Here is a 27,564-nt window from a genome sequence, read left to right on the forward strand (position 1 = left end):
CAATGGCTTGTCCCGGCTCCGCAGTGCGGCAGACCTTCCGCCCGGCCCCTGGTTGTTGCCATCAGCGGCCTGCAGGTGCGGGCTGAACAGGCCTGGCTTCCGAGGAGGCCTGACGCTTTGTACGTTGGGATTTGCCACGAGAAAGAAAGAGGCAGCATTGCATTGTTCCTCAGAGTTTGTACCCATATCAACTAGCTTTACTTCAAGTTTCTGGTTCATTTTCTAAGGCAGGTGTAGCCCTGAGCTTTTCAAAGGCCTGAGCTCCCTCCAGGGAGACAACAGTATCTACACATGATGTGGTTCAATTAATGCAGCAGTGATTTTTTTTTTCAGCAAAAGTTGGCAGTTAGGGTTCTTTAAAATATATATATTTAAATAACTTTTTACATTTACATATAATATCTTAAAAAAAAAAAAAAAAGCAGAGAAGTCAATCCCACACACCTCGGAACCCCAAGCACACACACTTTACAAAACAGAAGTGTAACATGTTATCAAAAGAGGCAAAAGACTGAGAATTTTGTCTGTTGGTTTGTTAATGGGGTGAGGGGGTTGCCACCGGTGGCTCACATTTCGGGCTGAGAAGGAGGGCTCTCTTTATTACCACTTTTGTGTTTGTCAAAGCTAAAAAAAATTTTTTTTGTTTTGTTTTCTTTTTTTCTGTAGGAAGTCAAGAGTTTGGAGTCTCCATACAGTTCCCATTTCCACGAAGAGTTCCTTCGGAGCTCAGGCTCCAGGGCTGCCGCTGTCCGCCGGGCGAGATATCAGTCCTGGGGGAGAGAGAACGACCGTCAGGGGAGGGGGCCGCCCCCGCAGCCTTTGGGCACCATGTGCGGGGACCAGGCAAGGGACCCAGGGGCCCATCCCCTGGGGGCGCGTAAGCCGAGATCTGCAGGAGAGAAGCGGCAGAGGCACCTGGGGGCTGGGACCGCCTGGCTTGTTAGGGGAACAGGATGGGGGCATGGGGCGGATGACATCATTAACGAGGAGGGAAGCGGCAGGTGGTCAGAGGGGTTGGCAGGGCCTGACCATACACAGCTGGGAGAGGGGTCTACGTTTCTAAAATTCAGAGAGTAATGGCAAGTCAGTGAAGGGTTTTCTGGTGTAAAGACAGACTTAATGTTTAAAAAAAGACAACTGTGGCGCTGACGTGGAACAGAGGGCAAGATCAGCCACAGGAGACCAGTCAGAAGGCTACTGCCCTCACCCTGGGGAGAGGGAATGGGCCTGGCTGCGGACAGCGGGTGGGGTGCATCGGAGAACCTTGTGGGGTTTACTGTGGAGATGGAATGGTCCCGGAGCTACTCAAAGGTGCTAGGCTGCCCACTGTTCACTCCTGAGACAAAATGTTTGGAAACTTGACTGCAGTTTGACTATGTCTGCTCAACCTCATAATAAAAGATCTGGACTGGAATTCTGCATGTCTTTAGCTAAGTTTCATTTTTCTGGGGATTCCCCTTTCTGGATGAGGGGCAAATCAGCACAGAGGATTTTCAGACAGATCGTGGAGCCCAAGACCCTGAAGCGGGGAGGGCAGGTCAGGCTTGGGGCTGGGGCCTGGGCATCTGGGTGGGGAGCCCTGGAGGAGTGGGTACGGAGGGTCGGGTGGGCTGCGTCCGGGGCATCTGGGGGAGAGGTGAGGGATGCACAGGGCCCACAGGTCTGGAGCGCAGAGGAAGGAGTAGGTGGGGGAGTAACACCTGGAAATCACCAGGTATGGATGGGGTTTAAAGCCAAGTGCACCAAGAAAGTCAGTCAGGAAGTGACCGTGGGGAGAGAAGACCCCGACCTGGGCCTGCTGTCACCGTCCGCTCTCACCTGCAGCCTCGGGCGCTGTGGCGCTGGACTCCCGAGCGTCCCGGAGGGCTCTGGGGGAGCTGGTCCCGGGGGCCCCCACATCCTCCGGAGGGCAGCCAGGTGGCCGTGGTGCCCTGGCCGGGCAGCACAGAACCCGCTCTTCTTCCTGGGCTGCTCCCAGGCCCCTGTGGGGCCACAGGGCATCTGGACCGGGCAGCGTCCCCCGCCAGGGGCCGAGGCCACGGGTCCCCTGGCAGTCGGAGGGCAAGCCCAAGTCGCCATCCACATCCTCCGGAATGATGGGGACGCGCTGGCTCAGGTCCCGGGCCCCAGGGTGACAGCCGGCCGGGGCCTCCTGGGCCAGCGTGTACTGCACGCGCACCGAGCAGTCCTCGGTGTAGCAGCCGCCGCCCCCGCGGCCGCGGGCCACCTGCTTCTCTTCATAGAAGCAGCAGGGCAGGCCCTCGTACTTCACGCCGTCCGTCCTGGGCAGATGGTCCGGGTGAAGGCCATAGAGGCCCTGGGAGCTCGTGGGCTGTGGCTCCCCGCCCGGGGGGCCGCACCCCTCACAGGGCGGGGGGCCCAGGAACAAGGCGCCGCCCCCAGCCGCCCCGGCGCCGGGGTCTGGGGCGGGGGTCGGGGGCTCGCAGCAGCAGGCGCAGGACGGCCCCTCCCGGGCCCCCTTCCAGGTCCTTCTGAGGTCCGGGGCGGCGCCAGGAGAGGCCTCGAGCCCCCCTTGTGAGGTAGAGCTGTGGGACCCCCGGGGCTCCAGGGAGGAGCTGCTGCTGTAGTTCATCTCCAGGCTGCAGGTGGACAGCTGGTCCCCCGAGGCGGAGGCCGAGACCGCAGCGGGCCCCGGCCAGGGCTCCCCCCGCGTGGCGCCGGGGCCGCGGGCTGCCGCCGGGAGCTCCTCGGGGGCCGGGGAGCCATCGAGGCGCACGACGGGGCCCCGGCCCGAGCCCCCCACGTCGCCGGCGCGACAGGGGCTGCGGCTGCGGTAGACGAAGGGGTCGTAGTCGCTGCTGAGCGAGCTGCGGAAGGTGGAGCAGCTGCCGTACACGCCCTGGTTGCTGACCTCCGTGCAGTCCACCACGGAGTCGCTGGACGAGCAGCGGCACTGGCCGGAGCTGCCGCCGCCGCTGCTGCTGCTGCTGTCGCTGCCCGGGCCGTCGGCCAGGTAGCCGCTGCACAGCGAGCGATGGCCGTGGTAGCAGCTGAAGCTGGACGCGCTGCCGCTCTCCAGGGGCGAGGCCGGGGCGGCGGGCGCGAAGAGCAGGCCGCCGCCGCCGCCGCCGCCCGGGGGGAAGGCCCGCGCCGGGCCCCCGGGGGCCAGGCTGGGGGGCGGCTGCCCCTCGGGCTCGGGGTAGCTGAGGCCCCGGAAGTAGTAGTGCTGGTACATGGTCTCGTACTGCGAGAAGCAAGCTGCCTTGGAGAAGCTGCGGCCGCCGAACTTGGGCCTGCGGAAGGGGGGCGCGGGCGAGTAGGGCCGGTGCTCCAGGCCACAGCGGTGCGCGGCCAGGCCGTGGTCCAGGTGCAGGGGCGGGTAGCCGCGGATGTAGGCGGGGGTCTGCGGCGGGAAGAGGCCCTGCTCCCCGCGCCGGTCCACGGTCAGCAGCGTGACCGGGTTCCCGTGGGCGTCCATGCTGGTCCTCGTGGGGTAGGCGGGCACGGCGCCGGCCCTGTGCACGCGCCCCGGGTAGTGAACCGGCAGGATCACCCTCTGCTGCCGCCCGCGCGCCAGGCTGCTGGTCTCCACGCACACGGCGCTCGGGTTTCCCTTTTGTTCTGGGGAGAAGCGCAGGAAACAGGTCAGCGCGCAGAGCACGCCGGGGCCCAGGGTAGAGGGGCAGACACGGGCAGACTGAGGCAGCTGGCACCAGAGGGGCTCTGGCCCATTCTAAGCTCCCGCCAAACCCGGCCACGCGGGCAGAGGCCTCCTGCTCCTACACTCTCAGGGTGGCCCCTCCTATTAGGGCCCATCTCCCACCTCGCTGCTGCTCTGCGTGACAAGAGCCTCCAGAGAGCAACCGAGACAGGAGAGGAAAGGCCCTGACCCTCTTGGGAAAACAGCTATGAGGAGGGCACCCTGCCGTCTGGACCCTCAGGCACCCCCACAGTGACACAGCATCATGACATGACCCCAAGGTAGCAGGCAGGGCGCATGTCACCACTGTTGTCCCGCTTAAGAGACTGTGGGCCCAGGGCCTGGAGAGGCCGGGGGCCTGGTCCAAGGTCAGGAACTCAGTCGTGTCAAAGCCAGAGTTCAGACCCAAGCTGACCCTCCAGCAGACCCCCCCAGGCCCCCTGGCGCCTCCAGGTCCTGGCAGCAGTGCTTCGGTGGGCAGTCGGCTCCCCAGCCTGCGGTGCCTGTCCTGCTCCCAGTAAGCGCCCGGGAAAGCCAGTGCCTCCTGGCAGGGCCAGAGGCAGCAGAGCGTTACCTATGATGTTGTGCCGGCAGTGGGGGCAGGTGTGGTGCTGCAGCAGCCAGGGGTCCACGCACTTCCTATGAAAGCGGTGAGTGCAGGGGATGACCCGCAGTTCCTGGGGCGGGAGAGAGGACACGCAGCCTGAACGTGGGCCGGGGCAGAGGGCGGTCTGCACATGCTTCTTTCTTCCCGCGGGGCCGGAGTGGACCACGGAACCCAGTGCACCGTGGCGGTGCCCGGAGGCTCCCCACCCCCATCTTTAGCTCCAACCACGGGGCTTGGTGTCAAGGGAGGAAGTAGGCTCTCCTCTCGCCTCTGGAGGAGAGCACTCACATTCGGGCCACTCACACAGGCCCGCCACAGCGCAGGGTGCTCAGCCTGCGGGCGTGAGGGACAGCTAGGTAGGCTCCAAAACCTCTTGCATTTCTGGGATGCAAAATGAGGTGGGTAAAAAGGACGATGCCTGGGATTCATGACTGGGATGTGTGGCAGCAAAGGCGCAAAGTTCTCCCACCTTCCCCTTCACAGGACCCTCAATATTCACCTGAGGCCACATGGCTTGTAACAAAACTCCTAACATGGAGAGGAGGTGATGGGGTTATGAGGCAGGCAGAAATGCCTCTAAAGTTCCTGAGCCCAGAACACCCTCTGGATTTGCCATTTTTACTTTGATTTTCCATTCTCTGACCAGCTAAAAGTAGCCACATTCCAACTAACACCTATGGCTGTGCCTGACCATGACAAGAGTCCTATCTGGATTTTCTCATGTGACCTTGGTGATTACCTGGAGTTCAGGCTAATCTTGGGCTCATGTCATAAGCAGAGGCACAGAGAGTAAAGTTATTCACCCAAGATCACAGAGCTAGAACCCTCCTGGGCCCAGATAAGAACTAAAGCATTCTGCAGGTAGAGACTGTGTGAGATCGTTCATTTGAAGGCCTCTGCAGAACCTCGTTTTTCATCCAACAGTCTACACAGCGGCAGGACACTTTCATCAAAGGGGTGTCAAATGCCTGCAACTAATTCTGAAGTGATTGCCTTCTTACTCCCTCAAACGTGTGTGTTTATCTGTGCTCAACCCGGAAGGAGATGAAGCAGATGTAGGAAGATATTAACAATGGGTGATTCTCAGTGAATGATAACAGCATTCACTGTATGATTCTTGCAACTTTTCTGAAAGTTTGAAATTTTCAGAAAAAAAGCTAGAAGGAAAAAGGAGACATCACATCCTTTGTCCTTACTTTCTTTTTTTTTGGCTGTACCAACCTGGCTTGTGAGATCTTACATCCCCAACCAGGGATTGAACCTGAGCCCCTAGCAGAAAAAGCATGGAGTCGTAACCACTGGACCACCAGGGGAGTCCCCGCCCTTGTCTCTTTACAAGTAAGAATGGGTGTAAGTGTTCCACACAGCTTTTAGGAGAGAACTGTATGAAGCTGAGTTCCAGAGTTTTCAGATGAGCAATGCTAAAATTAAGTGTTGCTGTTGTTCTGTCACTAAGTCATGTCTGACTTTTTCCTATCTCTCAGAGTTTGCTCAAACTCATGTCCATTGAGTCGGTGATGCTATCCAACTCTCTCCTCTGTCGCCCCCTTCTCCTCCTGCCCTCAACTTAATAAGTGTAAATTAATTAATTTAAATGTAATTAATTTAAGAAGCCCCCCACCTTGTGGCTCAGCAGTAAAGAATCTTCCTGCCAATGCAGGAGACCGGGGTTCAATCCCTGGGTCAGGAAGATCCCCCAGAGAAGAAAATGGCAACCCGCTCTAATATTCTTGCCTGGGAAATCCCATGGACAGCAGAGGAGCCTGGTGGGCTACAGTCTATGGGGTCACAAAGAGTCAGACACGACTGAGTGACTAATACTTTCACTTTCTTCAAGTGTAAATTAACTGTAAACATTCCTAAAACCAGAGTTACATACATTTCTGATCAACGTGTGTTCAGCCAGGTACCCGGGAGTGTCCATGCATGTGGCCACCCCCTTCCGGGGGGGACAGCAGTTGGAAGGTCTCAGGATGCCCCCTGGACAGCTGGCAGGCTCAGCCCTCATCCCACAAGGCTGTGGGCAAGGCCCGTGGCGCCTGTCCTTCCAGGTTCCGTGCGCCCCATGCGGGCCAGTCCACCTCGTCCTCGGCTTGTCCCCACGGGGCCCGGCCCTGCCCCTGCCCCCGCCATTACCTCCCCGTCGATGTACTTCTCCAGGCAGATGGCACAGTCGGACGTGGAGCTGCTGCTGAGTGTGTCCAGGGCCCCGCAGCTCCCCTCCCGGCGCCCCTTGCTCTTGGAGTTGAACTTCCTGGTTTCCATCTTCTCCAGGGCCTGCACGGCCAGCCTGTTCATGGAATTCTGCGCGGCAGAACGTGGCCCGTGTGAGGGTCTGGGCTGTGTTAACAGCGGCGGTCACCCCCTGGGGGACCACGGTCAGCCTCACGCTAGTCTCCATCAGGCCAGGACAGACCGCTGAGGGGTCAGTAGACGTGGAGAGACCACGGCCCAAGAGCACGGGTCTTCAGACTCCCGCGTGCCGCCACACTGGCCTAAGCAGCGGAGCCGGCAGAGGTCTGCTCGAGTTGTTTGGCCGACTCTGCCCTGGGCTAAGGGCTCCTCCCTTCACTGAAGAACGCCCCGCGGGCCAATGAACAACGCGTGGGGGTGCTTGGCACTTGGCAGGCTGGACGTGCTTGACAGATACCAGCTGCTGCTCTGTCGCTGACGGCCCCCCCGGCCCTCGGCGCTGTCTCTGTCTGGGGACGTCACACTGCTACACCCCTGAGAGTCTGGACTCCTGAGTGTCCCTCCATTGCCCTCTGCCCCCAAACCCTTCCCTCCTGTAAGCACGCAGTGCTGTGTCAGCCGGGGCACTAGCGTAGCTCCTCTGTTCATTGAGGATCGCCTGGAGAGCTTGGTAGACGCAGATTCGGCTGCGGCAGGTCCGGGGTGGGCCCTGAGACTCTGCGCATCTCCCAAGCTCCCAGGTGATGCTGAGCCTGCCAGTACCCTGATCATATCTGGGGAGCGACTCTCGGGCTCCATGTTAACATTCAAACTTTTTTTGGAAAAACCCGTGGCTGGAAACAGCCCCAGTGCTCGGCCCTTGTATTGAGAGGACCGGCCCTTTTGGAACTGAAACGACTCAGTGCTCTGAGCTCTGCTCTGGCTCTTCTCCATCTCTGCTGGTTCTGGGCCAACAGGGAAGAGGCTGCTGTGTGGGGTCAGCACCCTGCCCTGGTCTGCACCGGCAGTGGGGCCTTGGGGGTGAAGGTGATGGGCCGCTCCAGGGCCATTACCTGACTGCGTCGCTGCTTCAGCTTGATTTTGACCAGGAGGATGAGGCAGACCAAGGAGACCACGACGAAGAAAGCCAGGAAAATCCCCATATCGAAGTATTCAGTGGGTTGCTGGAACAGAACACAGACACAGTGAGTCACAGGGCTCTTCGGCCGGGGATGGGCACGTGGGCTGGGCCGGCTCTGATCAGCGGAGGGATGGAGCCACCGGGCTGCGTCTCCGCGCCTCTGCGGGACCCGCCGGGGCTTCTGCTGACAGGCGCGCGGTGCGCTCTCCCGGCCCAGGCAGCGGTGCGGCCCGGGGAGGCCTGCCGGGGTCTTAGCCAGGCCTCCTAACAGCTGGGAGAACTCTGCTCGCTGAGCCGGGCTCCCCGCGGAAGAGCGCAGTCCGCCGTAACCGGCAGGAGAGGCCCTTCCGAATAAACACAAATATCACATTTATGGGACAAAGGAGTGAGTGTCATGTTTTGAGGGAACAGTGATTACTAACCGTATAATTAATGGTTTACAACAACTCAGAAAATTGTATGCTGCTTCCACAAATATCAGCTTCCACTATAGTGAGTCATATTTACCAAAGCGCTCTTTTTTTCCTTTTAAAAAGCAGCCAGCAAGTCAGTTCTTCTGCAAACTCCCTCTAGTTTTCGTTCTTACCTTTCCCTCATGGCATACGGCCTCCTAAAACCTTACAGCCACCTGATCTGGGACGTGCATTTGGCCCACTGGAGTGGAGTTTTGCTGCCTGAATGCTACGAGCATCTGGGTAATTTTTGCGAAAGGATCCTCCTTGATGTGAATATTCCAATATTTGGGAAGAGGAAATAAACCATCTATGGGGCACCTGTCCCAGGTTCCTAGAATCTTGAGCCTGAGGTTGGGCAGAGGATGCCAGCAGCGTGGCTTTAACACAACTAAGAGAAGTCTAGAAGACAAAGCTATCCATTAACCACCTGGAAGTCGTGAGCTCCGATCCCAGCTGAAAGCTTACTTTTAAAGAATCTAGGACAGGTTAGGGGGTTTTGGCAATGCACTTGCCCCACAGGAAGGAGGAAGCACAGGCCTCATACCCTTAGTGAAGACCCCTGGGAGGAGAGAGACACTGGAAAAGCAGCTGAGGGTAAGGTGCCCTTCCCTTCAGTCCTCAGTCAGCCTTTCATGGGAAGATGGGACAGAAGAGGAAAAAGGACAGGAGGTCGCCCGGAGGGGACGCCGGGTGGAAGAGACACCTGGTCACAAGTCATCTATCTCTGGAAGGGCTTTTCAGATGCCCTCAAGTAACACTGGTAATCTCTCCCTGGCCTCCCGGCTTACATCCGCTCTAAACCTGCAGGTCCCTGGGGGCGCATCAGCATTTTAGATGGGGAAAAAGCTGGAAGCAAAGAAGAAAAGGCCGGAGCCGGAAGGGGCAGGAGGCAGAGGCTCACTCGAGGCGGGCGGTGCTGGATCCGCGCGCGCGCCACTTTCTGCTTGTTGACGATGTTCATCAGCTTGATAGCGTCTGCACCCTTCACATACACCACTGGCCTCTTGAGCGGGTCTTCTGAGCCCTGGTTCAGCTAAGCAAGGAGAGACGGTGCTGCTTAGAAGACGTAATTACTTTCAAGAAGCCGGAGAGAGAGAAAGAAAGACTGGAGGAAAAGAACATGAAATTCCCTTTGGAAAATCCCCAAACACCAGCATCATAGACTGGGGGCTCCCAGGCAGATGAAGCTGAGGATGCCCCCTGTTTTAGGATGAAGGGTCTGTGACAATGCCTCCCAGCCCCCAGCTCCCTGGCTCTTAACCCCTCTCGACACACTCGCTTTGGAGGACGACGTGCAGATACAGATCACTAATGAGGGCAGACAAGCACAAGGGCTTCACACGACGGTGAAGCCAGGCTAAGTAAGGGAGCTGCTTCTCTCAGGGGCCCTGCAGCCTGGGCCTGGCCCCAAGAGCTTACCTGGTCAATAGCTTCTGGGTTTTCGGACACATCGAAGATGACTGCAGTGGCTCCCCGCTGCACGGCTCGCTTGGCCTGGGAGAGTGAGAAAGAGCGTGTTGGGACGTTTCCAAAAAGCTGACCTGGGAAACCAGACCTGTGTTCGAATGCAGAATTACGTGACTGGGAAAGTTACTAACTTTCCTAAGCTCCGACTTAAGTGAAAGTTGCTCAGTCATGTGCCACTCTTGGCGACCCCATGGGCTATTCAGTCCGTGGAATTCTCCAGGCCAGAATACTGGAGTGGGTAGCAGTTCCCTTTCCTTCCCCAGGGATCTTCCCGACCCAGGAATCGAACTGGGGCCTCCTGCCTTGCAGTGGATTCTTCACCAACTGAGCTATCAGGGAAGTCCAAGCCTCAGTTTGCCTATCTTTTGTTTTGTCTTTTTTTTTAAAGGAGGGGGTGGGGATGGGTAGGCAACAGCGCCTTGTTCAGTTGAACCTGAGAACTAGATGAGTTAGAAATGGTGAAAATAAATAAGTGGGTACTCAATTAACCTTTGTCTCCCTCTTCAGCCTAAGCCTTAACATCAGACTACAAACTGACAACCTGCCCCGTCAGCATAAAGGTATTGGTTTCAGTGATTTCTGCTATGAACGCAGGGCCACTGGCAACAAAAGCACATGCCTTTGGTCCTTCTCTTGTGGTCCTCCCTCTTCCCCATGCCGTCCAGCCCTGCAGAAGAGCCTGTGAATATGTCCAAAGGAATCTCAAAATGGTCAGTTTTAATAATGGACATGAGCTGAAGACCTTTGGAGATGCTGTCGGGTAGGGGGAAAGGCTACGAGAAATAATTGTAAATGGGGATTTAGAGCTGTTGGCTGCCAAACCTGGCCGCACATCAAAAACCACTTGGGGAAGTTTGTAAAGCAGATTTCCTGGCTCAGACCACAGAGCCTGATTCAGCAGGGCTGGAGTGAGGCCCAGGAAACTGAGTTCTGAAAGTTTTCTGAGGATTCAACCATTTGGGGAACTACTGGTCAGAGATGAAATGTTTTAGGAGCAAATGAGAAGCGGTGGGATTCTTTTGGGGTGGGGGGCGGAAAGGATTCCTTTCCATCCTGGTGAACCTTCCAGGTTCATGTCCAGCTAAGGGAAGAGCAGGGTAGAAGCTGAGGAAGAATCAGACATAATCCTTGCTTTTAGGAACCTGAATCTTATTAGGGAAGCAAGACTTCTCTCAAGGTGAGGGATGGGGGAGGGGACCAAAACGAAAACCCAGCCTCCTGTAAGATGGACAAATGATGGCCAGTACTCAGAGGTCAAGAAAGCCTCTATGGGCCAGACTGCTTGAGAAAGAATGAAAGCTGAATTCCTTCCATAGAAAGAATCACTGCATGGCTACAGCCCGGGAAAGCAACTCAGCCTTAGACTGGAATGTGGCTAGGGCAATGCACCGTCAGCCCACCAGAGGGCAGTCTTGCCCCACAGCTGCTACAAGAAGCCAGCTCCTTGCACTTGGTACAAGCAGGACAGTGAACCCTTCGGGATGCAGCAGAGTCCTCCGCAACTTCATGAGCTCCGGCACCTGAGTGCCGGCCTTGTTCTGCTGAGGACCCCTTCCCGTTGGACTGAGATTCGGTGAACCTGGTCTGCTCTGCCGCTTGCTGGTCCCACCCTGGTTCCCCACTGGCTCGCCCCCATCAGGAGGAGATCCTGGGTGCTGTCCGCGGCTCTGCCAGACGAGCTGCGGATAGGGGGGCGGGGTCACTGAGTCACTTTCTGTCCCCAGCCTCAGTTTCCCCACCGGTAAAAGGAGGACAGGGCCTGTGTCGTGAGGACTAGCCTCGGTCACTCGCAGAGGCAACGGGCTGTCCAGAGTGCTGCAGAAAGAGCTGCGATGGCTGTCGCCTGCCTCCAGGGAGAGAGGATGGGATGGCCCTGTGAGAAAGTTTGGAGCCAGGTGGTGTCACCTTCCTCCATAAAGCTGTTTAGGGGCACAGACCCCTTTGCCTGAGGTCAGCAGGTCCTCGGGGGCCCCAGTAAGTGGGTGCCAGTCTTCTGCTCAGGGGGTGTGCGAGTCACTCAGTCGTGTCCACCTCTCTGCAACTCCATGGACTGTAGCTCTCCAGGCTCCTCTGTCCATGGAATTCTCCAGGCAAGAACACTGGAGTGGGTTGCCATTCCCTTCTCTGGGGGTCTTCCTGACCCAGGGATCGAACCCAGGTCTCCTGCGTGGCAGGCAGATTCTTTGCCAAGGAAGATCCTCCCCGCCTTGTTCATAAACTGGCTGCCAGTGAGGAAATAAACCAGACCTCTTCTTGCTTTGCTGGCTTTCAGTCCCTGCCCATCAGACAGCACCGGGGGGGACTGGGTGTGCGGCTCTGTCTTGCTTGGGAGCTTCAGTGGAGGGCAGGCTAGTCTCCTGGTTTCTCTCATGAAAACAGCAGGTCAAGAACATGGAGCTTAAATCCTGTTTATAGCTCGACTGCAGACACAACCAGGTTAATACACAGGGTCCAGGGCACCAATATTTTGTTTGAGAAAACAATCATTCTCATAGTTGGCTTACTTTAAAAATTAGGTTTAATGTAAGCTGCTGTTGAAGTAAGGCTGTATTTCCCACACACAGGACTGGACACGAGGCAGATCAGGATTACATTCAGAACTCACTTGTCAGGAGCAGGCTTGGGATTAAAAATGTTACTGTCGTTGGGTCTGACTCTTTGCGACCCCATGGACTGTAGCCCACCAGGCTCGTCTGTCCATGGGATTTCCCAGGTAAGAATACTGGAGTGGGTTGCCATTTCCTCCCCCAGGGATTGAACCTGTGTCTCCTGCTTCGCAGGCCAATTCTTTACCACGGAGCCACCTGAAAAGCCTGGGTTTAAAAATAGGCCATGAATGATCTACACTTTGAAAATGACACATTGATCATACTATTCCCAAAGCAAATGAAAATATGTACTTGGTCACACGTTCCCCCTCACCCTACATTTTCAGTTTAAAAATGGATGCGGCATCCTTGAACGAATACTCATGTGTTAGACCTTTCATGTCTTCTGTAGTCAAACTTGGACCGAAAAGTTATTTCAAAGCCTCATCTTTATAAAGTCACACACCCAATGTCTAAATTTCTCAACATTAGGTTGTTTCAATGGATGGCTAGGGAAGACGCCTCCTGGTGGATGCTGCTAGATGGTCATTGTTGCTGGGCTTTAGCTGGAGAGCGCAGTTACCCCTGATCAGTGCACAGACTAGATTAAGAAGAGCTTGGGCAGCAGAAAGCAGGTGGGAGGACCAGGCCGGGTCTCCCAGAAGCAGCCGAAGGCCTGGCTTACTGACCCCTGCTGACCCTTCCCCTCGCCCTACTCACACGAGTACGTTCCCACTCTTTGTCACTGCTGCTGCTTCCACCAGGCTGGGACAAGTCGGCCCCAGCCAGCAGGTGACCACAAGCCCCGCAGCAGAATATGGACTAAAAGGTTGTCACGGTTCCTTGTTTACCTTGCCAGGCCCTGCCAGACCCGAGGCGACAACGTCCACAGCCACTGAGACACGTCACAAAAGCAGCAACATCTGCAGACTTACGTCTTGCAGGGTACAAAGCATCAAGCTCTGGAAGACAGGCTCTTACGTGACTGGCACTTCCTGCAGTGCAAGACCCCTGTGGTTGTTCAATGAACACTTACTCTGAATGAGAGCGAGTTTGCCTGGGACTGTGCTCTCAGGTTACTGCTCCCTGAACGTGGGTTGTCTAGTCTTCCCCCAAGGAAGTGCTTCTGTCGATATGACTGAGTCTTGAATTTCTGGATGCGTACTGCGCATTCTGCTAATAGTCCCATTACCACCTTGTGGGTGAAGAGACACACAGACTAGAGTCTGCTTGGGTTTCACTTACATTCAGGGGTGGACCTGGCACTTGCCCCAGAGTGTGGAGTTCCACCCAGACTGGGCTTGGGGCCTGGTCCTACCCGACAGCTGGGCTTCCTGGGTGGCTCAGGGGTAAAGAATCCGCCTGCCAATGCAGCAGCCACAGGAGATGCGGGTTCGATCCCTGAATCAGGAAGACCACCTGGAGGGCACGGCAACCCACTCCAGTGTTCTTGCCTGGTACCATCCCATGGACAGAGGAGCCTGGCGGGCTACAGTCCATGGGGTCACAAAGAGTTAGACATGGCTGAGCACGCACGCAGATCCCCACCCCATAGCTCCCCTGCAGAGCCCCCGGGAACAGACCGTTGCCCTGTTTCTTCATCAGGCACTGGATGTGGCGTCCCCAGTGCTTAAACTTTATTGTAGGAAAACTTCCGGTCGAATACAACCTGAATCGGAAATAACCCAAAAGACGGCCCACAATCTCTCCTTTGTCCCTCAAGCCTGACCAAAGCAAAAGCCAGGAAGCTGGACTGTTAGCACTGATAGAAAGAACTGTGTCTTCAACCTCTTACAGGAAGTTCTGACATATGGGGGCTTCAAGCAGACTTTTTCTTTATTTGCCTCTATTGAATATAAGTCTGTGTTCTGGTTTTTTTTTTTTTTTTTGCACTTATCATAATCTTCCAACAAGTCATTTAAAGTTTTTTGTTAATATCTTTTAAGGCTGTGATAGATCCCTTCAGATACCCTGCTCACTCATATCTTTCTGATATTTGGGCTATTTCAGTTTTTTTATTCTTATAGTTAATGCCACGTTGAATGAATTTTGGCTTACACTTTCAATTCTCCTAGGATGGAGGCCTGGGGCCAAAGAAAATGAAGATTATTAAGAATCTTTATACAATCCGCAGAAGATTTTAATGCTCCTCCTTATAAACCCACTCAACTTTTAATTTATCTGCAGCAAGGACAAGATAGGATGACAATGACAATACAAGACAAATCTGGGTCAACAGATTTAACTTCTGGATAAAGCAGCACATTGGGAGCTGGTTAGGAAGGAGTCTGGCAGTCTGAGAGTAACCCTCCAGGGGATACTTCACACGTGTAAAGACCTCCAGAGTGAACTATAATGCGTACTGAATCTTACCTAGCCTACTGATGCTTCAAGGTCAAGTTCATGCACAAAGTCTCCCACGTAAGACTGGTAAATGCTTCTCTTTAGTCAGAAGCAGTTCTCACCCCTGAGTTCTAATACCAGTAAAGATTTCTCCTCTGCCACGTATCACTTTCTATGATGCATTTTCCCCTGAAAGGTGACCATCTTTAGTATCTTTGCAATTAATAAAAGTAACATGCTTGACGTGAAAATTCAAACATAACTCAAAAGTTGAAAGCAAAAAATAACCGACTTAGTACCTCCTCAAATCCCAGCTTTATAATGTAACAACAGTGTGGTTTATATCCTTCCATGTGTTTTTTTTTTAATTCATGTATCAGTAGGCATAAAGTGCCTATGTATATATACACTCACATATGAAAATATATTGAAAAATAAGTTGGATGTATATAATCTGTTCTCAACTGTTTTCCCCCTTATCTCAACAATTTACTCAACAACATTATAGGCAGTGATGCAGAAAAGGGTTTTTCTTCTTACCAGTTATATATAGTCTTCCATTACAGGGTGGACTGCCTCTGACAGGCATTTAGGGGCTCTCTGCATTTTCTCCATCAGGATCAGTGCTGTGTGTACAGTCCTGTACTCATGTTCTGGTGGCATCCATCCCTCACATCGCTACACGTGGTCCGGCGGAATCAGACGGTGCTAACATCTCACATGTAATCGTCTTGGTTGGGTGCTAGGCTCACCTGCCCTGGGGTCCATGGAGCCAGGAGGTACATCTGACCCGTGTTGGTGCCCGGAAAAGCCTAACAGAGCAGACCGCCCTGGGTGGGCACAGCCCCTACTCGACGAATTCACATTAGCAGGCGGCGGCAGGGTTTAATTCTATTTGTGGTGTCATTTATGACTTTGTTTGGTCGATGGTAGTAATTAAGCAGTTACTGTGGGTGCTAGGCCAGGAGGACACACACGGTGAGCAGGACGGGGGCCGCCCTGTCCTCATGGAGCGTTCGTTTCACCAGCAGTGCTGCGACAGGCCTCGCCGAAGAGACTTGGGGGAGTTGTAACGCAAGGTCTGAGTGTTCTGTTCCGAGGGCCAGTGAGTTAGAAATAAACGCCTGGAGCCACCGATCCCACGTTCCTCTAGTAGGTCTCAGGGGATGAGACACCTTTGAGAAATATCACGTGTGCTAAGGCTCTCAGCTACCTGGCAACCCCAGTTTTTTCGACACAGGACCCTTTCTGCAGCAACTTCTGTCCATGCCTTTCCTTCCACGGGAGAAGCTCTGGGACCCAAGGCTCTGTGCAGAGGCTGGCTCAGGTGACAGGAGTCCCACTGCCTAGCTGCTCCCTGACTCTAACGCATGGGCACAGTCGGAGGGTGAGGGACAGGCCAGAATCTACATCTTGATCTGGAAGACAATGTCTAAGGAATACACCCACTGCAGCTCACAGGAGGTGGTCCCTGGTGTGAAAACACTCAATTAACAGTTGACCCTCGAATAATTCGGGGTCAGGGCGCTGACCCTCTGCACAACCGAAAGGAAATCGTCATGGAACTCAGAGTCACCCTCTGTATACTCGGCTCCTCAATCCTCAAGGTTCCCCCACATCCATGGTTCCGTGGTCGCAGATTCAACCCCCTGGGTTATGCAGCGCTGTAGTAATGACCACTGAAAAACCCGTGTCTAAGCGGACCCATGGTTCAAACCTGTGTTGCTCGAGGGTCAGCTGCATACAGTGCAACGTGACAGCTACTTAAGAGGGCTGACTGTGTGCCAGGCACCCCAGGAAGGATCAAGCCAGGGCCTTCCAGAGGTGTCTGTCATCCTGGGAGGGGGAAGAGATCTCGGTCGCCAAGAAGCCGGGTAAGGCTGCCGAGGTCTCTCCCCTTCTTGCTGAAGAGTTGTTCACGCGCTGCCCTCCTCCAACATACGCAGCAGGGTGACCCACGGCGGCAGAAACCACGGTCGTGGAGAACCCAAGATGGCACCAGAGGCCCAGGGCTTAGTGCCCACGACCTGGCATCAGCTTCCTGCTTCAGCAGGGCCCCCGAGCTCCTTCTGCAGCTGTTCCCGGGGCAGAGCTCACTGTTCCAGCTCGGGCTGATAGAGGTGCATGCGCCTACTCTTCACGCGGTCCTGGCCTTTCTACAGCCAGGGCTCTCTCCGGAGGGAGGTGCCCCAGAGCGCCCCCCAGGGGCCAGGCTGAGCCACACCCCCCTGCCCTCACCCCTACGCTCAGTTGCTCACCAGGTTTTGCTGATTCCATCTTCCACATCCATTCACTGTTTTCCCAGCCCCACTGCCGCCACCCTGTACCGGACACCAGAGTTCTCACGTGAGTCACAACCACCACCCCCCTGGGGGCTCGGGAGCCCACCCTGCCTGCCCCCACCGCCCCCAGCCCAGCACAGGATCTCCATGCAGCACAAGAGGGCATCTCTGAGCCGCAGACCTGCCCTGTCGCACCCTCCCGAATGACTCTGTGATGCTCTTAGAATTAGACGTGAGCTCTATTTAAAACGGGTGAGCACCAAGGTCCTACAGCACAGCACGGGGAACTCTGTTCAATGTCACGCAGCCGCCTGGACGGGAAGGGAGTCTGGGGGAGAACCGATACGCGCGCGCGCGTGTGTGTGTGTGTGTGTGTGTGTGTGGCTGAGTTCCTCTGCTGTCCGCCGGGAAGCAGCACGACATTGTCAATCGGCTATCCTCCAGAAAAGACAGGCTAGGATGTGACTCCTCCGGCTTTAAGTGAACTCAACCCACCAGCCCCAGAGCCTGCCGAGGTGGGGCTTCTACAGTTCCTTGCCCACCTGCTGGGGAAGCACGCTGCCTCTCGCCCACGGCCAGCAGGGCCGCCAGCTCTCACAGCCTCAGGTGTTCCTCTCCGGGCCGCCTGGCCCGCCAGGTCCCACTGGAACAGCTCTTGTGACATCACACTCACTGTTTACTTAAAGTGCCTCCCTCACTAGAGGGCAGCCAAGGCCTCAGACTTCTTTCCCGCTCCATTCCCAGAATCCGGCAAAGAGCCTGGCACAGGGTAAAATGGCCTAGAAACGTCTGCTGATTGACCTAAAAAGGATGAGCTTCTGCCCCGGGGGTTAGCATCAAACACGCTGGGCCCTGCTGTTCCAAGCACAGGCTGCGGCTTGCTCCAGGCCACCTGGTCTCCTGTTTCCTCTGACTCTTTCCGAGTGGCGGAAGGTTCACTCTCTACCAGATCTTCTCGGAAGTCAGGATCCTCCGCTGGGCAGATGCTGGCGATTTGGTTTCTTATGAGCTGTGGCTGGGTCTTCTGCTGCAGCGCTTGCATACGGGCCTTCTATTGGTGGTTGGTTCTAACTCAGGAATTATTCTCTCTGGGGAACCTCCACCCCAGTCCCTGAGAGTGGCTCTGCCTCGCTGGGGATCTTCATGGGGTCCCAGGCCTCTTGTGAGCAGGTCTCTGATGTCAGGGCACTCATCCCATCTGCCCCTTCTACTCCCGAGAGGAACGCAAGCCTCCCTAACAACTCTCAGCAGAGGAGAGCTGAGCAAACCACCACCTCCAGGTATATCCACGGGCACAGACTGCAGGAGTATCCTCTTTTCACTGTGCTGTCGTCACTCAGGAAAACCTGGCTTTCCTTCCTAGAAGACTGATGGGAGAAGCTGGCCTGCATGACACAGAGGGGCAGCGTGTGGACACTGGACTGCCCACCCCCCTGCTGTCAAGATCACAGAACTGGCGGCAGATTCCAAAGCCCCCAACTCACACACGCCCTCGGGCAGAGCCACGAGAGACCAGAAGTGCAGGCTTGCGAGGCTGGTCCACCCGAGGCCTGAGCCTCCAGGCACGGCCCCTGCCGGGAACACAGGGCCCCTGTCAAGCCCCGTTCAGCCCGCCACTGGAGCAGGGCCTGTCCACACACAGATGCCACCGGCCAGGCGCGGAGACACCCTGCCTGACGGTCAGCAGTCTCTCCCGCCTGGTCCCACCCCAGTAGGAGCAAGCCAGGGCTCCCTTCACGCCCCTCCGTCTGGACACCGCTAAGTGGATTCTAAAGCTGCCCTCCTCACTTTTTCCCTTCCTCCTCCTCCGCTGTCTTCTCTGCTGAGTGACCGCCCAGGCACGGGGCTCTTGGGCTTTCTGGTCCGCCGCTGCGCCCTGAAGCATGAGGCACCGCACGGCAGGGGCCAGTCTGCCAGCCGAGGGGGCTTGCAAGGCCCGGCTCACCAAGCGCCCTGTTTTCCTACAGAAACCTTTCATTCCATAGGAAATGAGGTCACACACCGGCGCACATGGGTAACCGGTGAGAAAAGCCTGGTGCCAAGAAGGGGGCGGGCGTCAGAAGAAGTGGCCAGGAAAAAAAAAAACAACAAAAAACCCGACCCCTAACACTCTAACCGGGCAGGGTAATCACCTGCCGCTCTGAGGGGGGATCTGCAGGCGAGGGTTAGGAGGGAAAGGAGGTGGGGAGATGCACAGAGCTTAAAAAAACAACCTGGTTTCGTTTACAGTTTGTAGGACAGATAGCGTAGTTACTAAACAAAACTTGCAGGGCATGTGTCTGGTTTCCAGCCACGACTTGGAGCCCCTAATCCACTGCCTAAAGGGAGACCAACGCAAAACAGCTCCAACCCAGTGAGGGGGTGGGTGCAGGGAAGCGGGGGTGTCGGGCGGCCGGGCGGGCTCGCTTTCAGCGGCGGGAGGAGGCGGACGGGGGAGGCGGGTGGGTGGCGCGGCCCGGCCCGCTCCGCCGGCTCCTGGCTCCGGGGCTTGGCTGCAGCCCGGCCTGACCTTCCAGGTTTCCCTGGCCGGAGATCAAAGCGCCGAAGCCACAAACACGGCTCAGAACTCCGAGGCCCCGCGGCCTCCCCCTCGGCTTCCCCTCCCCCCACCCCGTGGGGCCGTCTTGGGGGGGCGGGGGTTGGGGGGGGTGCTGGGCTCCCATCCGGCCTCCTCTGACCCCAGCCCGCCGGCCGCGCCCCTCCCGCCCGGGGAAGGTATTTCTCGCCATAATTAAAGTCATTAAGCCCTCCCGGGGCTCGCCTCGGCTGCGGGTTCCGAGCTCCGGAACGAAGGTGATGCATTTTAAGTCCTGGGGAAGATTATGCTGATCTACTTAGGAGACATGTAGCAGCGAGAACTCAGCGGTTAAGTCAGTGGTTAAGGCTGCCTGCGTTTAAATAGTGTTATTTATTCTCAAACTATGTAGCAGCCCCACTTAATTTCTCCTAATTAAAGGAACCGGCAGGAGAGGCTGGGGGCCGCGGCCGTGTCACGGCGCCATCACCATGTCGGTGCCCTTCACGAGCAGAAAACACTGGGTCTCGAACGGAAATGCGTTTCCCTAGATCTTAATCTTAAGCAGAGACATTTAGACAAGTTCTAAGAAACACAACGATCCTCTTTGTTTAAACACCTTGACGAGGAGCACCCAAGCCCGGGAAGCTGTCCACGCCCTCCTGCGCCACCGCGCTGCCGGGTCGGGGGGTGGGGGGCCGGGGACCCCGCGCAGGTTGGGTTGTTCCTCGGGAGATGGCCGTGCCTGCGAGAGAAACTTCTCCAAGGACTTGTTAGCTGCTACGTCAGGTTGATGAGTTTCCAGAAGCCCCACTTCAGGCCAGATCTTATAAAGTCAGCAACTAGAAACTTCAAAAAGGACCACCCCCTTCTCTGCATGGGGCAGCTGACGCTTGTTTAATATAAACAAGTGTTAATTAGGTGGCGGGATCGGGCTTAACAACAACAGTGCCTGCAGAGTCTGAGGACCCGACAGGCTCCCTTCCACCAGGAGAGCAAAGGTCGGGCTCCTCTCAGAACCAGCAAGCCTAGCGGACTTGGTTCTCAACCTTGGCAAATCGTGGGGTGCGGGGCAGCCTGCAGGCCTGGGCCCCTGCCCTGGAGATGCCTATTCATCTGTTCAGAAGGGAGCCCCCCGCTCACTGCAGGATTTTTTCTGAGTTTCTCAGTCAGTTTTAAAATTTAGACAGGGCCGAGGTACCACTGAGTCAGGAGCTGCTCGAAGCCTCTGGGGTGCCTGTCAGAGGCACATTCCAAGGCGCCTCCTGGTTCAACTGGACTCAGGTCCAGAAGCTAGGTAACCAGCATCCCAGGCAAAACTGCTGATGAGGCAGAGGAATTCCTGAATCAGGTGGCAAAATGAAAACAAAAACAACCCTAGGATAGTCTGATTATGTGTTTTCCTATTTTTATTAAGAGGAAGGGAATCTGGATCAAAGAATTTCTGCATGCCCCAAGCAGGCTTGCTCTTCCCATCTGTGGGGCTTGGGGGGAAAGTAACAAACCTTTAAATAAAATAAATGCTACTGTCTATCTTGAGGGCTTCCCAGGTGGCTCAGTGGTAAAGAAATCTGCCTGCCAATGCAGGAGACGCAGGAGACTCGGGTTTGATCCCTGGGTTGGGAAGACCCCTTGGAGGAGTAATGGCAACCCACTCCAGTATTCTTGTCTGGAGAATTCCATGGACAGAGGAGCCTGGCGGGCCACAGTCCATGCACAGAGTTGGAGACGAATGAGCACACACGCATACACATATCTTAACATACACACCTTCATAGAGACTTGAAAGGTCAGGTTCTAATGGAAATTTCTCTTAACTCCTTGGAGTTCATTGTCGGAATATTTCGGTATGGAGAAAGCAGACCTCAGGCCCACCCTGCATTTGGGGCGGGGGGAGCTTGTGCACATGCGAGGGGTCACCCCAGCCTCGAGGCCAAAGTCCACCCACCCTCCTTGGGAAGAGGCTGTGCTGCCAGGGTACCCTGCCCCCAGGAAGAGGGTCCTGGGGGAGAGGACTGCAAGATCCTAGAAGCCAGCACAGGGCCATCTTGGGGGTGATCTGGGGATCCCAGAAACAATTTAGAAGGGGGCTTCCTCTTGGATTGTCTTCCAGTGGCCAGAAGCTGTAGAAGCTGGGCCTCCCCCACCTGGTCTTGGGACATGACTGCCGCAGAGCATCAGACCTAGAGAAGGGAAAGTAACCTGCTATGTAAGGGTGAGGCAATGAGTGCTTTCAACAGCACTGAACCTGCACAGCACGTCTGCAGGTGAGGTGGGGCTCGTTCCCAGTTTAGAGCTGGACAGCCAGTGGTTACCTGATACAGCCGTGGTATCCGGGGAGCTGAGAATGTGACGTCAGCCTCTGTCCGTAATCCGAGGCTAGAGAAATACTCATAGTACCCTACGGGTTTCCAAAAATCAAGCCTGATGGAGATGCGTGCACAAGTACAGATGTGAATGGTAGTCCATTAATAGTTTGTGTGTGTGTGCGCTCAGTCGTGTCCGACTCTTTGCAACCCCATGGATTGTACCCTGCCAGGCTCCTCTGTCCATGGAATTTCCCAGGCAAGAATAGTGGAGTGGGTTGCCATTGTCTCCTCCAGGAGCTCTTCCCAACCCAGGGATCAAACCTGCATCTCTTGTGTCTCCTGCATTGGTAGGCATGAGCCATTGGGGAAGCTCCACCCACTAATACCTTATGTAAGTATTCTATTTCCCAGCCCCACTATGAAGTTCCAGGTATCTCTTACCCTAACCCAGCTGGACTCCCCCTGTTTTTAAAACTCTCTCTGCAAATGCCATGCAGCTCACACAGTCAACATGAAGTGGGGTGGCAGGATGGACTGTCTTGCTTTTGTACAGGTTAGCTGCTTTGAAAGCTCATGGCTGTCTCAGGCAGAAGCCGTTCATTCAGGAGGTAGGTCCACTGCTGTTTAGGCAGCGCAGGCTCACAAACGGTACACCCTCACTGCATACTTCTTAAGGATCTACCGAGCCTGCTTCACATCAGGCCTCCCCCGTGTACCCTACTGTCGTGATTCCTTGTATCTGTGACTTGTATTAGAATTTGAGTGATATCGTTTCATCGTCTCTTAACTTTACACCAAAGTCATTTATAGCAGCAACAGAACCACACCTCTCCCCCCACCCGCCTTGGGCAGAGTTGCCAGGTGCCCCTCAGCCCAGGGAGGGGTTTGATGACACCCACCCCCCCCAACCATGGTGGCCCTGAGGAAGAACAGCAGCTAGAAGATGACTTGTGAATGGGTGGCTGACCCGGCTTCTTTTTAGCACTGCTGGTGTTTAAAAAAAAAAACAACCCGGCTCACCTCCCCAGCTCCGACTGTGAGCACCTGCACAGTGGGGATGATGCTACCAGACGAGATGAGAAGGTGCCTGGCATGTGGTAAGCACTGGGGCACCATCTCCATCTCGGTGCAGTACGTATGCTAGGACTGTCTCCTTGGGGGCCCTGGCCCTCCCCGTGACCACTTGTGTGCAGGCTTCCTCTCCTCTCCGGGTCCCTCCTGCACGTCCAGCTCCCCCACAGGGCAGCAGGCACTCTGCTGGACTCACAGGGACTGCACCTCTGGAAGGTTCTGGAAGTCAGCGTGACTGCTGCACACCGTGGACACACAGGAACCTCATGGTTTAGGTACAGAACCAGGAGAAGGTGGTCAGTAACACACCTGACTGTTCTGGGAGCCTCTTAAAGATACGGGGTGGGGGCAGGCCCCACCCTGGAGACCCAGGGCGGGAGGTGGACCCCGCCTCTGTAGGGCTGAAGGCTCCCTGGGTTGACCCTTGGGCACAGCTGAGAGCTGGACCGCCAGACTGAGACCCCGAGGAGGTCAGAGGACGGGGCGGCGGGAGGGTGCCTCTCAGCCCAGCTCACCCATCCCCTGTCCACAGCCAGCCCCTGTCCCAGGACGGCAGATTCCTTTCTCAGGTGGGCTGTTTGGTTTCTAGAAGCCCACTGAGGCTGCTATAACTCAGACCTAAGGAAAGCGCTCAGAAAAATGTGCTTCAAGGCAATAAATGATTGTGCTTCTTTCAACGTCTGGCTGACGTGCCCCACTCCCCCACCAAGCAGGAGGCTCGAGGTCAAAGGTCAAATGTCTGGGGGGCAGTCACTATCCCAGGCATCCTCCGGGTACCTGGGACCCCGCAGGCAGCAAACGTGGCAAGGCTCTCATGCAGAGGGGAGGAGCTGTGGGCACAGAGCAACTCCCTACCCTGAGGGGCAAGCTCTGGGGTTCACTGCAGAGGATCCCCCGGGGCCCGGGGGCCTGCACACCCTGACTGGACAGAGCAACAAAACGAGAGTTCCAGAAGAGTCTTCTGTGATAATAGGACGATGAAAATTCAAGATGAGAATCTCAAGGATTCCATTTCCAAAGTCCCGTTTTTCTTCACAAGACCCATGCTTTCTTGAACAAAGTCTTCAAGCACTGAGCCGAGTTAGCCGAGTCACAGAACTGGGATCCCACTTCAGATCCACTTCTCTGTGGGAAGTCAGGACAGCTGTGTCATTGGGAGCCCTTCTGGGGACGGGGACTGGGGGTGTCGAGGGGGACGCTAGCGAGAGCAGCTGAGGTCGTGGGGAAGGCTCGAAAACATCATGGGAGTTCGTTCAGCCCAGAAAGGCCATTCTAGTGTCTGATTCAAAGAACAAGCCTTATAAGCCCAACTCTACAGACCAGCAAGCTGAAGACCATGTGGAAAGTACACTCGTGTTTTTCCCCCCAATGCATTTCAGGCCTGGTGCTCAATAAACAGTCACCATGATGGTGGTGGTGATGGAAGGGGAGGGAGACAAGCTGAGCAGGCACCGAGCAGGCCTTCCTCAGGCTGAGAACAGACCCAAGCTGGAGGAGAAAGAGGTTCCTGTGCATCCCTAGCCAGCATCAGGGTGGCGGCAGCAGTTACTTCCTGGGTCCACAGTCCCATCCTGGCTGCTGCAAGGCAGTCGGGGGTGATCACTCGCCTGTGCAGAGCTTGCAGTGTCCTGACTAGAGAGGGAGCTGGACCAACAGGGGAAATGAGTGGATCGGGAGCCCAACCATGTGGAACCACCACCTTGAGGGATGCTCCAAACAGGTGCTCCAAAGAGGAGCTGGGATGGGCTCGAGTGGCTGGGAAGGGCTTTGGCGGCCAAGCTGCCCAAATGAAGAGGAAGGGGAGGCTGGCCGGGAGCTGGACACGTGAGGTGCTGGCTGAGGCTGAAGACCTTGCAGACACCATCAAGTCCTATGAAGGGAAGAGGCGATGCTCTGTAATGCGACGGTGATTACACATCACGGTCCCCTCCCAAGGCCACCGTGTAAATACTGATCACTACTTTGCTGCTGTTTCGTCGCTCAGTTGTGCCTGACTCTTGGCAACCCCATGGACTGCAGCCCTGCCAGGCTCCTCTGTCCTTGGGATTTCCCAGGCAAGAATACTGGAGTGGGTTGATCCCGGGGATAAATCCACATCTCCTGCACTGGCAGGTGGAGTCTTTACCAGTGAGCACCAGGGAAGCTTGACAACTCCTTACCCACTAACCCTCTTTTTCTCTCAGTAGCAGGCGGCAGGCCCACAGGTTAGTTTCCAGCACACAGCGTCCAAGAGCCCCTATGGTTTACTCACATTTTTGGATCACTAACTGAAATTGCATTTTTTTCTGGCAGGGGTGCCCTGACCCCTACACAGGGCTCAGGTTGCTTGCTCTGTGCTTACAGGCAAATGTGTAATTCTGACAGTCTTCCCCAGGAGTTATTTACATAACACGTATTTCTTGAATGCCTACCATGATGGTACAGTCATATGCTGAGCAGGCCCAGTCCTAAAAGATTTAGTCCCTCTTAGCTCGGAGCTGGAGCAGTCACACTGGGGGCCCTGTATGCACAGCAAGAAATACTCCTTGAATGAAGGAAAAACGGGAAAGGGGGGAAATAGGGGGAAGAAAGGTGACTGCTGACAGGGCCCACGTGTCTCCACTTTACGTCAGACCTCAACTCATCATCCCGTGCAGGGCATACTGCCTCGGAACCCTCACTCAGCAAATACTAAAACATGTCTTCGGTGTGAACACTCATAGCCGACAACAAATACACGGGCGATTATTGCTTCAAGAAGGCAGATTGATTTTAAAGTGTAGTCTGATGGCCTTTCACTGTGCCAAAAATGGAAAAAAAAAACCAAAAACAGTTAATGACTTTGGAAGGCATTTATAATGAAAGAGACCAAAGGGACCGTGAACCACAGAAAGGTGGGGTTGGGCTGGATCGCTTCCTTTGGTCAATAATGGGTCGATGACTGTGTCATTAAGAAGAGGACTTCTTGCAAAGGAACAGCTTAATCCCAGGAAAAGGAAAGAGTAAAAAGGTTACATTAAGGGAATCAGGGATAATCTCCATCAATTACCCAGAGCCTTTCCTGTTGGGGAACTCTCAAAAGAAGAACAGGAAAAGAGCTGGGTCGGGATCCAGGTGCTTACGCTTTGTTTCACGATCCGAGAGCTTGGCGGGCTGGCTTGTGGTAGGTAAGTGGAGAGGGCTGAAGCTACCAGTGGGCGTGGGTGGGGGTGGGCTGGGTGTGTGTTCAGTCATGTCCCACTCTGCGACCCCTGGGCTCCTCTCATGGGATCCTCCAGGCAAGAACACTGGAGCGAGTTGCCATCTCCTCCAGGGGATCTTCCAGACCAGGGATCGGGGACCTTCATCTCCTACACTGGCAGGCGCTTTCTTTACCACTGCGCCATGTAGGAAGCCCATGTAACCCCCCCCCCGCCCCCAACCCAGCCCCGTGAAACAAGCAGGTGACTGTAGAATATGCCAGGGCTGGTTCAGGAGGCACCCCACCATCAGGCAGGCAGTGGGGGACTGGCTGGCATCGTTTTGAGGCTAAACAAGTCAAACTGCGTTCCCCCTTGGGGAGGCTGGCCGTTTGGAAGGACCAGTGAGCCAGATCCAGACGAGAGGGTGAGCCTGCTTCTCCCGGGCGCCAACGTGGCCCAGCCGAGGAGCCGCCGAGGTCCTCACGCAGAGGGACCAAGGGGGCCTCTGAGGCAACACTGACCTCCTCGACTATGGTCCCTCTGAATCGATCAAGTGCCTCTCGGTCCTGGAACGGGATTAAAGAGCACCTAGCCCCACGTCCCAGATTTGAGAGGATGCGGAGACTTCCCGAGGTCAGAGCACGCTGGCAGCGGGGGAGGGCGTTCAACTCACATCCTGTCGGCCCTGCGCCCCGCTTCTCTGTAGTCCATTATGCTGTGTCATGTCTGAGCTTTCCTTTTGGGAGAAAATCAAAACTCAGGGGCGTCCAGTGGCAGTTTTCCAAAAATAGCTGAAAGATATATTTAACTGGTACCTATGTGTAAGAACATAAGTATTTTGCGTATTATTTTAAGCAGTTGTTTACTAGACCATTCCTACACTAAGAGGTCTGAAACCAAACATTAAAGGAAAGAGCTGTTAAAAAAAAAAACTGATCTGTGAAAGGAAGACGGTGAACTGTAATGAACTCGATAGCAGACAGGTGTATGTTAGCCTTAAAAGGAGATGGAGTCTTGAAAAGAAGTGTCAATTCAAATAATTTCTAGTGAGTTGATTTCACTATTAAAAAAAAAATCCTTAAGTGAGTATTTTTGAAACAACACGGGGTCCCCTCATTTCCGCCCCATATACTGAATTTGCTTCTACTGGGCATTTGCATACCTCAAACTTAGAAATATAAAAGAGAGCTGACTGAAGTACAAGCTTCTCTCAGAGCACCCAGAGCCTGCTCTTCTGCCGAGCACACCATCACAAAGCCCAGAGCCCCCTCGTCATGAGAACACGAAGATGGGCTACGTTCAGATTCGACCGTGGGCAGGGATGAACCAAGACTCAGGATTACTGGGTTCCCCAAGCCCCGCAGCCCCCAAGGGAAAGGGTGCCCAGGATCAGGGTCTGACTGTCAGTCAGGAGGAGCTTAGGTTTGGGGGTCGCGTTAACCGCTAACAGATGAGGTTATAGATTAACTCATCGCTGGCGTTAGTTGGTTAATGTACAATTTGGTAGGTAACTACAATAGTCCTAGGCCAAGTTCAGAAGGGAAAAAAAAAAAGAGCAGTTTTCCCTTTTCTCATTTAAAATTTTAAAAGGAATAAACTGCTGATACAATCAATACGGCTGGATCTCAAAGTATGCTAATTATGCTGAGTGAAAGAAGTCAGATTAAAGAGTACATATTATATGATTTCATTCATATAAAATCAAATTAATCTACAGAGGAGAAAGCAAATAATGGTTGTCTGGGGACTGGCAAGGGACAGAGAGAGAGAGGGCAGTGAAGGGTTTCAAAGA

General features: G+C 55.1%; 1 protein-coding gene across 1 annotated transcript in view; it reads right to left on the minus strand.

The window, feature by feature from the left end:
- Positions 1–360: 360 nt before the first annotated feature.
- Positions 361–27,564, minus strand: part of ZNRF3 (zinc and ring finger 3) — a 141,494-nt gene continuing 114,290 nt past the window's right edge. Inside the window, exons 3-9 of the mRNA XM_065904514.1 lie at positions 9,456–9,530; positions 8,938–9,069; positions 7,514–7,624; positions 6,405–6,572; positions 4,236–4,338; positions 1,819–3,582; positions 361–770 (exon numbers count right to left, since the gene is read on the minus strand). Of these exons, the coding sequence (XP_065760586.1) occupies positions 727–770; positions 1,819–3,582; positions 4,236–4,338; positions 6,405–6,572; positions 7,514–7,624; positions 8,938–9,069; positions 9,456–9,530 (2,397 nt within the window). The 3' untranslated portion in view covers positions 361–726. The remainder of the gene's footprint in view (positions 771–1,818; positions 3,583–4,235; positions 4,339–6,404; positions 6,573–7,513; positions 7,625–8,937; positions 9,070–9,455; positions 9,531–27,564) is intronic.

The sequence above is a fragment of the Muntiacus reevesi genome, chromosome 13 (genome assembly GCF_963930625.1).
Source record: "Muntiacus reevesi chromosome 13, mMunRee1.1, whole genome shotgun sequence".
Classification (NCBI taxonomy): domain Eukaryota; kingdom Metazoa; phylum Chordata; class Mammalia; order Artiodactyla; family Cervidae; genus Muntiacus; species Muntiacus reevesi.